The sequence below is a fragment of the Mandrillus leucophaeus genome, unplaced genomic scaffold, assembly GCF_000951045.1.
Source record: "Mandrillus leucophaeus isolate KB7577 unplaced genomic scaffold, Mleu.le_1.0 Scaffold572, whole genome shotgun sequence".
Classification (NCBI taxonomy): domain Eukaryota; kingdom Metazoa; phylum Chordata; class Mammalia; order Primates; family Cercopithecidae; genus Mandrillus; species Mandrillus leucophaeus.
The window spans coordinates 844,703-854,295 of NW_012106164.1; the positions used below are offsets into that span (position 1 = coordinate 844,703).

At 46.1% G+C, this 9,593-nt stretch overlaps 1 protein-coding gene across 2 annotated transcripts in view; it reads right to left on the bottom strand.

The window, feature by feature from the left end:
- Positions 1-9,202, bottom strand: part of LOC105552740 (chromosome unknown open reading frame, human C9orf91) — a 36,969-nt gene extending 27,767 nt beyond the window's left edge. The window contains exons 1-2 of one of the 2 annotated variants that reach the window (XM_011998486.1): positions 8,653-9,202; positions 1,409-1,518 (exon numbers count right to left, since the gene is read on the bottom strand). In XM_011998486.1, the coding sequence (XP_011853876.1) occupies positions 1,409-1,518; positions 8,653-8,758 (216 nt within the window). In that variant the 5' untranslated portion in view covers positions 8,759-9,202. Of the gene's footprint in view, positions 1-1,408; positions 1,732-8,652 lie in introns of both variants that reach the window. The other variant, XM_011998487.1, reaches the window with a different exon arrangement.
- Positions 9,203-9,593: the final 391 nt, after the last annotated feature.

Sequence of the window (9,593 nt, forward strand, 5' to 3'; positions counted from 1 at the left end):
CTGCACTCCAGCCTGGGCCACAGAGCAAGACTCTGTCTCAAAAACTAAATTAATTAATTAAGTAAGTAAGTAAAATAGAAAAAAAAATTATATTTAGGAACACGGTAGAACAATATGTAAACTGTTCACGCATAAGAAAACCCTATCTGCCAGGCGCAGTGGCTTATACCTGTAATCCTAGCACTTTGGGAGGCCAATGCGGGCGGATCACTTGAGGTCAGGAGTTCGAGACCAGCCCTGGCCAACATGGTGAAACCCCGTCTCTACTGAAAAATACAAAAATTAGCCAGCCGTGGTACATGCTTGTAGTTCCAGCTACTTGGGAGGCTGAGGCATGAGAATCACTTGAACCCAGGAAGCAGAGGTTACAGTGAGCCCATATTGTGCCACTACACTCCAACCTGGGCAACAGAGAAACACTCTGTCTCAAAAAAAAAAAAAGAGAGAGAGAGAGAAGTAAATTCTAAAACCTTTAGGCTAAAATTAGCAGTATATCTTCCCTATTTGTAATTAATCCTTAATCCTCCTTGGCTAGCACAGGAAAGGCCTGACCATGTTGGGGGCTTTGGGAAAAGAGTAAAACCCATACATATAGGTACTTCATAACAATAATAGCTACAATGTATTGAGCATTTACTATATACTAGAGACAATGCCAGGGTTCCTCAAGCATTATTGCATTTAATCCTAACAAAAACCCTTTGTAATAGGTATCAATATTATCCACATTTATAGATGATAAAACTGAGGCTCAAAGAGGTTAAGTCACCTTCCCAAAGTCACACAGGTAGTGAGCATCTGAGCTAAATCTGTATCCAGTTCCACAGGTCTGTAAGCCTGGCCTCAAATCACTATGCTTGAAGGTACTGCATCATTATCTAATGAATTCATATGCACTTTCCTTGGTATATGCAGTTCCCTCTCCCAAAATGCCCTTCCTCCTCTCCACCCAGCATATTCCTATTTATTCAAGATCCCAGATCAAGCATCTGCTCCTCTGCAAAGCTTTCACAACCACTGCCCTCTTCCCCCAGGCAAGTTTCTCATTTTCTCCTGTGAATGTCTTCACTGCCTATGCATTCCTCTCCTGTGGCATTTATATGATACGGTCCCAATTTCTCCCACACACGTCCATCTCCCCCGCTGGGATCTGTGTCCTGTCCACCTCTATTATGTTTAGCCAGTTAAGTGCCTGGCACAGAGTGGGCACCCAAAAAATACACATTTGTTAAGTGAATTAATTGGGAAGAGAGGAAAGAGAGAGCAGTTCTAACACGCCTTCCTTATATGCCCTATGACAGCTGGCACAGACTGTTTCATAAAGATTTTGTGAATAACTGGATGAAAAGATACATGGATGAATGGATGAAAGAGAAAATGGTAGGGATTCAAGGAAATCAGCACTCACCTGAATGCCCCAGGTTTGCAGTTGCTCTTCTGCGGCTCCCAGGTCGAAGGAGATGGGTGCACAGGTATTGTCAATCCGGAGGACAGTGAGGACCTGGCCATTGTGGAGCTCTGGAAGCAGAACAGAAGCTTCATCTGGCTGAGTGATAACCATACCATGCTTGTGGGGTGAGTCCAAAGCCTGATGGCATCACGTCTCTGGCCATGAGAACCTCCTCGCAACAAGGAGGGACACTGTGGCCATCCTCAAATCCTCTTGAGGGAAGGACTGGATTTGACTGGGAAGCCCCAGGAGGCAGAATTAAGGCCAGAGGGAGGAGGCTACTAGGACCACAATGTGAGACCACATAAGGAAGAACTTCCCAAGAGCAAAAGCTGTCCCCACAAAGAATAGGTATTTTTTGTCCCCACAAAAAAATGTTCCCCAACACAAGGAACATTTAAACAGAGAATGAAAAACTACATTAAGCGGGGGTGATGCAGTGGACCTTGATTTCAGCACTGCAAAGGATGCTCAGCTGAATAAGTTAAATTCCCAGTAGGCTCAGAGAGTCTAAGAAATAACTGATCACAGTAGGCAGAACAACGGCCCCAAAGACATCCACACCCTAATCCCCAGAGCCTGCAAATATACTGCCTTTCATGGCAAAGGGCGGAAGTAAGGGGGCTCATTAGCTGGCCTTTAATAGGGAGACTATCCTGAATCATCTGGGTGGGCCCCATGAAATCACAAGGAACCTTAAATGTGGAAGAGGGGGACAGAAGTAGAGTCAGAGGGAGATGTGACTATGAATGAAAGGCAAGGAGGCATGTGGCATCAATCGCTTTGACCATGGAGGGAGAGGGCCATGAGCCAGGGAATGTGGGTGGCCCCAAGGGGCTGGACAAAGAAAGGAAATGGATTCTCCCCAGAGCGTCCAGAAAGAAAAACAGTCCTGCCAACATGGGGATTTCAGCTCAGTGAGAGCAGTGTCAGACTTCTAACTTACAGAACTACGAAATAACAAATCCAGCTGGGCACGATGGCTCATGCCTATAATCCCAGCACTTTAGGAGGCCGAGGTAGATGGATCACCTGAGGTCAGGAGTTCGAGACCAGCCTGGCCAATATGGTGAAACCCCTGTCTCTACAAAAAACACAAAAATTAGCCAAGCGTGGTGGTGGGTGCCTGTAATCCCAGCTATTGGGGAAGCTGAGGCAGGAGAATTGCTTGAACCTGGGAGGTAGAGGTTGCAGTGAGCTGAGATCGCGCCATTGCACTCCAGCCTGGGCAACAAGAATGAAACTCCATCTCTAAATAAATAAATAAATAAATAAATAAATAATCTGTGGTTGGCTTTTTTTGTTGTTGTTATCATTGTGTGGTTTTTTTTTGTTTTTTTTTTTTTTTGAGACAGAGTCTCTCTCTGTCACTCAGGCTGGAGTATAGTAACATGATCTCAGCTTACTACAATCTCCACCTCCTAGGTTCAAGTGATTCTTGTGCCTCAGCCTCTCAAGTAGCTGGGAGTACAGGCATGCACCACTGTGCTTGGCTAATTTTTGTATTTCAGTAGAGACATAGTTTCGCCATGTTGGCCAGGCTAGTCTCAAACTCCTGGCTTCATGTTATCTGCCCGCCTCGGCTTCCCAAAGTGCTGGGATTACAGGCATGAGCCACTGCACCTGGCCCAAATCTGTGGTTTTAAGCCAGTATGCTAGAGGTAACTTGTTATAGCAGCAATAGAAAACTAATACACTGACTTACTGGTAATCCCTCCTACGTATGGTTGTAACACACTCAGCATGTCAAAAGCATAAAATATGTGTTTATTCCCTCAAAAAACATGCACCAAACCAGGCTGCTCCCAACTGCTTACAAAGTCCCCGCCCTCCAAGGGTGGGATGAAGCCAGACCATGAGACCAGCTGGAGAGAAAGGTCTGGACTGAAAACCCCTCACGGCCAGGGAGGAATGGCAGCAGCACGAAGCCAAACCTACCCGCCTGCAGTTCCAAGTAGAGACACTGGACAAAAGGATCGAGATCTCCTTGCACCACAGTACAAGGCCCTGTGAGCCACTGGTCAGCAGCCAGGAGGTCTGGGGGTTGGGAAAGATTCCAGCCCTGGGATTCTAGGTCCCAGGTTTCAGTCACGCGCTGCTGAGGACTGGATATTTTGGCATATTCTCTGTGGCTGCTGCTTAGACAATGAGGCAGGACAGAAGGGATTAAAGCATAAGTGTGTTGTCTGCTGGCCTAAACCACCTGTCACCCCAGTCTAGCTCTGAACAGTACTTGAATCTTCAAAGCCAAATGACTCACTGTACTTTCCTGGAAATTCCTGGCCCATCCCAACCCTCTCTCTCTCCGCTCCCCCAGTGCATCACCAAGTCCTGCCAACCAGGCAAACAAAACATCTGTCCACTCTGTGCCCTCCTGGCATCCTCACCTCTCCCTTGGCCCTCTGCAGTAGCCTACTAAGTGGCTTCTGCTGCAAACCTACCTTTACTTCTTTCTATGATGCATCTTCCACACAGTCGCCAGGGTGCAGATCAGATGATACCAACGCCTTGAGTAAAACTTTCAATAGCTTCCTGGTGCTTTGCAAAAGCCAACCTTGTTACCATGTTCTTCCAGCCCTTAGGAAAACCAGCCTCCCGCCAGACTCAGCTTGAGCCCCTCAGCCTCGTTCTGTGTCTCACCACACCAGCCTCCTTCACTCCCTGAACACAGTGTTCTCCCCCACCCCAGGGCCTTTGCATATGCGTTCCTCTCTCTAGAACACGTCTACCTAGCTTCACCCAGTTACAGCCCATGCATCATTTGTATCCCAGCTTGATTCACTTTCCCCAGAGCGACCTCCTTGACACTCTAAACCTAACTGATTAAATCCTCTGCTAAACCTACCATAACTGATGCTCTTCTCCTTAATACTCACCAAAGCTAAATACCTATGTATGCAATTATTTTATTACATATGCATGAAATTACTTGAATAAAATCTATCTTCTCTGCCAGACTATATACTCTCGCATTGGTTTGTTCATCACTGAATCCCCTGATCTGATACAAACAGGAGGCACATTAAATACATGTTTGGTGTATAAACAAATTAACAAGCTAGGAAAAGGTTTTTTTTGTTTTTTTTTTTTTGAGACAGCATCTCACTCTTGTCACCCAGACTGGAGTGCAGTGACACTAACACAGCTCACTGCAACCTCCACCTCCCAAGGCTCAAGCAATCCTCCCACCTCAGCCTCCCAAGTAACTGGGATCACAGGCATGCACCACCACACTTAGCTAACTTTTTTAAATTTTTTATTCTGTAGAGACGAGGTCACTATGTTGCCCAGCCTGGTCTTAAATTCCTGGGTTCAAGCAATCTTCCCATCTCAGCCTCCCAAAGTGCTGGGATTACAGGTCTGAGCCACTGCACCAGAGAGGAAAAGGTTCTTTTTTCATACCGTGGGATATCATCTCTGATCTCAAGGGTTCCATAGAATTCTAAATTCTACATCCTGCCAAAAAGACATTTATTTTGCTTTTTCTTTCTCTCTCTTTTTTTTTTTTTTTTTTTGGAAGTGGTGGGAACAAGGAGGCGAGGTGGTGAGGTGGTGAAAACACAAGCTAGATAGCTTTCGAGTTCAAACTGGAGCTCGGTCTCTTACTAACATGGTAAAGTTGAAGAAGCAACTTAAACCTGTTTCCTCGCTTAAAGGATGCACACATTCACTGCAGAGGACTTTACAGATAATTAAGGTGATAAAAATAAAGTGCTCAGCACAAGATGGGTACAAAATAACTGGCTGCTATTTTCATAATTTAAAAGCAAGCTTGTCACAATTCAAGTTATAATCAAGCAACATTTATTTATTTGTGTTTTTAAAAGCAAGCTTGCCACAACTCAAAATTAAAATCAAGCAACATTGATTTATTTGTGTTTTTACCCTCCCATACCTTGTTCCAGAAAGGATTTAAGGTGGCTTCATAAAAATAAAATATGAAAAGATAAAACTGATCAGGCACGGTGGCTCATGCCTGTAGTCCCAGTACTTTGGGAGGCTGAGGCAAGAGGATCACTTGAGCCCAGGAGTTTGAGATCAACCTGGGCAAGATGGTGAAAATCCCTGTCTCTACAAAAAAATACAAAAAATTAGCCAGATGTGGTGGCATGTGCCTGTAGTCCCTGCTACTCAGGAGACTGGGGTGGGAGGATCCCCTGAGCCTGGGAGGTCAAGGCTGCAGTAAGCCAAAATCACGCCACTGTATTCCAGCCTGGGCAACAGAGTGAGATCCTGTCTCAAAAAAAAACCAGTAAGTAACTAAAACTATAAAAATATATATTTTTTTGAGATGTAGTTTCGCTCTTATCACCAAGGTTGGAGTGCAATGGTGTGATCTTGGCTCACTGCAACCTCCGCCTCCCAGGTTCAAGTAATTCTCCTGCCTCAGCCTCCTGAGTAGCTGGGATTACAGGTGTGCACCACCACACCTGGCTAATTGTTGTATTTTTAGTAGAGACGGGCTTTCACCATGTTGGCCAGAATGGTCTCGAACTCCTGACCTCAGGTGATCCGATCCACCCGCCTAGGCCTCCCAAAGTGCTGGGATTACAGGCATGAGCCACCATGCCCAGCCTGAAAATAAATTTTAAAATAAGCAAATGAGGAAAACCAGACAAAACAAAAAGAAAGGCAGACAATAAGAACAGGTTCTGGGTATGCAGCCCTTTCCTAAGCACCAGGCACTACGCTTGGGCTTCATTCATGATTTCATTTCATCCTCCAAGAGCCCCCAAAGCTCAGTACCATCAGCACGGAAAAGAAAACTGAGCCTCTGAAAAGTGAAGAAACTCCCTTGTAAACAGGGAAAATGAAAGTGAGAACAAGAAGCGACAAGGGAAGGTAGTGCACAAAATACAGGCAGTCAAGCAGATCCAGTCTCAGACCAGCTCTCCACTCCACAGGAAGAATGAAAACTCCACTTTGATTTGGACTCCACGCATAGAGACTCAGAACCATTCCCAGGTCTAGTTCGTTGTACACTGAATTATGTGTTTGCCCAAGCAATGCAAAGATCTTTCAGGATGTCTTTGTTTGCCTTTCCAACCAAGAGTTCCTGGATTCTTTGCAATACCAGCTCTCATCTGTTCCTTACAGTGAGAACAGCAAGTCCTCCACTTAAAAATACTTGTTTTTACACCTAAGCTAAGAAAAGCTACCAAAGAAAAATGTGAGTGTCTGTGTGTGCGTGTGTGCGTGTGTGCGTGTGTGCATGCAAGCACAGAGGGGGCAGCAGCTTCCTACAAAGGAACAAGAACAGACGTGCCAAAAATCAGTGAAGCAATGTCTTCAAAGTTCTGATAGAAAAATTATTTCATTCCATCTTGTTCTACTATTGTGTACACACTGCTTTCCTTACGTATATACACACACAGTGCTTTCCTAACAACAGTAGTAATAAAAGAAGCCTTTGTTTTTAAGCAGTCAAATTTCAAAGTCTCTAAAAAACCCTCCACATTCCTGTGGACCCCCACAATTCTGGATGCTGTTTCCCCTTGCCCATATCCAGCTACTCATTAATTCTTTCATTCAACAAAATATTTAAATTGAGCATCTACTACGGGCCAAGGTCTGTGCTAGGTACAGTAGATACAGGGATGAAAAAGACAGAAACCACTTCCTTCAGGGAGCTTACACTCTAGTGAAGAAGCCAGACTTCAACACTTTATACATAATTATTTACAGACTATGATAAATGCTAGAGGGAGAAACAGGAATATATCAGAGGGTCCTGACTTCGGCTGAGCCACCAGGAAGATTCTTCAAGGAAGGGATATTTGAACTAAGTTCTGAAGGATGAATGGAAATTCCTTTCTTTTTTTTTTTTTTTTGAGATGGAGTCTCGCTCTGTCACCCAAACTGGAGTCCAGTGGTGCGATCTTGGTTCACTGCCTCCGCCTCTCCGGTTCAAGTGATTATCCTGCCTCAGCCTCCCTAGTAGCTGGTACTACAGGCGCCCGCCACCACATCCAGCTGATTTTTGTACTTTTAGTAGAGAAAGGGTTTTACTATGTTGGCCAGGCTAACCTTGAACTCCTGACCTCAAAGTGATCTGCCTGCCTTGGTCTCCCAAAGTGCTGGAATTACAGGTGTGAGCTGCCATGTCTGCTGGATGAATAGAAATTCATCAGGAGAAAGGAGGCAGGGGAAAAGCACAATAGGCGGAAGGAAACACAGGTGCAAATGTCCTGAGGCAGAACAGCACAGCAAAGAACATGAAGACAGGCCTTGCAAGCCGATACTGACAGGTCTTCACACTAAGCCCCATGGGAAACACTGAGCAGAAAGTGACATGGTTGGACTAAATGTGTATTTTAAAAAGATATCTGGGGCCAGGTGTGGTGGCTCATGCCTGTAATCCCAGCACTTCGGGAGCCCGAGGTGGGCGGATCACCTGAGGTCAGAAATTCGAGACCAACCTGACCAACATGGTGAAATCCCATCTGTACTAAAAATACAAAAATTAGCTGGGCATGGTGGTGGGTGCCTGTAATCCCAGCCACTCAGGAAGCTGAGGCAGAATTGCTTGAATTTGGGAGGTGGAGATTGCAGTCAGTCAAGATCATGCCACTGCATTCCAACCTGGGCAACAGACTGAGATTCCATCTCAAAAAATAAAAAAATTAAAAAAAAAATTAAAACCTCTGGGCCTCATATCCGTAACCCCAGCATTTTGGGAGGCCAAAGCCAAAGGACTGCTTGAGGCCAGGAGTCTGAAAACAGCTTGGACAACAAAGTAAGGCCCCATTTCTACAAAAAACATTTTTAATTAGCAGGATGTGGTAGTGCACGCCTGTAATCCCAGCTGTTCAGGGGGCTGAGGTGGGAGCATTGCTTGAGTCCAGGAGTTCGAGGCTCCAGTGAGCTATGATCACGCCACTGCACTCCAGCCAGCATGACAGAGCACCCTGTCTCTAAACAAGTAAAAATAGATTAGAAATATAAATAAATAATAAAGAGCTCTCTGGCTGCCATGTAGAGAACGAATGGAAAAGAGAAGACCAACAGGCAAGCTTCAGCAGGGGCTCAACAGAGAGGGATGGTGGCTTGGTCTAAGGCCAAGAGACAGAACTGGTAAAAATGACAGAATGTGGCCTCAAAGACACCTCCCCCTGACCTTATCTAAAGGAACTTCTGTGCCCTGTGAGTGCAGCTCAGCATGAGGTAGAAAGGGGGTGGAAAATGAAAGGTCGTGATCTTACCTTGCCCCCAGCCGGGAGGGCTCCCTCCAGGCAGGGCGCTCCAGCCAGGGGAGGAGGGGGGCAATGGGCCAGCGGCCCCCGGGTCCACCTGTGGTTCACAGGCCATGGCAGGGTGCCAGCTGTTTCTACTTCCCCTTCTCAGAGCTGTGGTTCATTCTGGAGCAGCCAGTTCAGCATCATATGCCTTCAAAACACAGCACAAAAAAGAACTTCAGGCCTGGGACTGGGCAAGATGGGCTTCCTAGGGGCTCTCTCCAGGGCCAAAGTCACCAAAGGCCAGGGAGAGCCACCCAGAGTCTTTTTGCCAAATTTGGCCTTTCTGAAAATGCTGACAAAAATTCCCAGGAGGAGAAGGAGGAGGAAGAGAAACTAAAACCCTCCAAGGCCCAAACTGAGAACTTCCCTTCTGGTCTTGGGTCTTCTCCAGCCCAGGCACAGCCAAGGGTCCACAGGGTACTCAAGAGCTGACCAGGCCCCACTGCCAGGCAGCTGGGATTTCTGTTCCCTTATGGAGGATGCCCCAGGCAACCAGGCACAGGATAGGTATATTCATTACAGGGAGTCTTGTTTACACACAGGATTTCAAGTAGCTTCCCGTAAGACACTGCAAAATACAAATTAAAAAAAAAAAAAAAAATCAGGCACGGTGGCTGACACCTGTAATCACAGCACTTTGGGAGGCCAAAGTGGGTGGACCACCTGAGGTCAGGAGTTTGAGACCAGCCTGGCCAACATGGTGAAACCCCATCTCTACCAAAAACACAAAAATCAGCTGGGTGTGGTGGCGCATGCTTGTAATCCCAGTTAGGAGGCTGAGGCAGCAGAACAGCTTGAACCCGGAAGGCAGAGGTTGCAGTGAGCCAAGATTGCACCACTCCACACCAGCCACGGTGACAGAGAGAGACCCTGTCTCAAATCAAAAACAAAAACAAATAAACAAA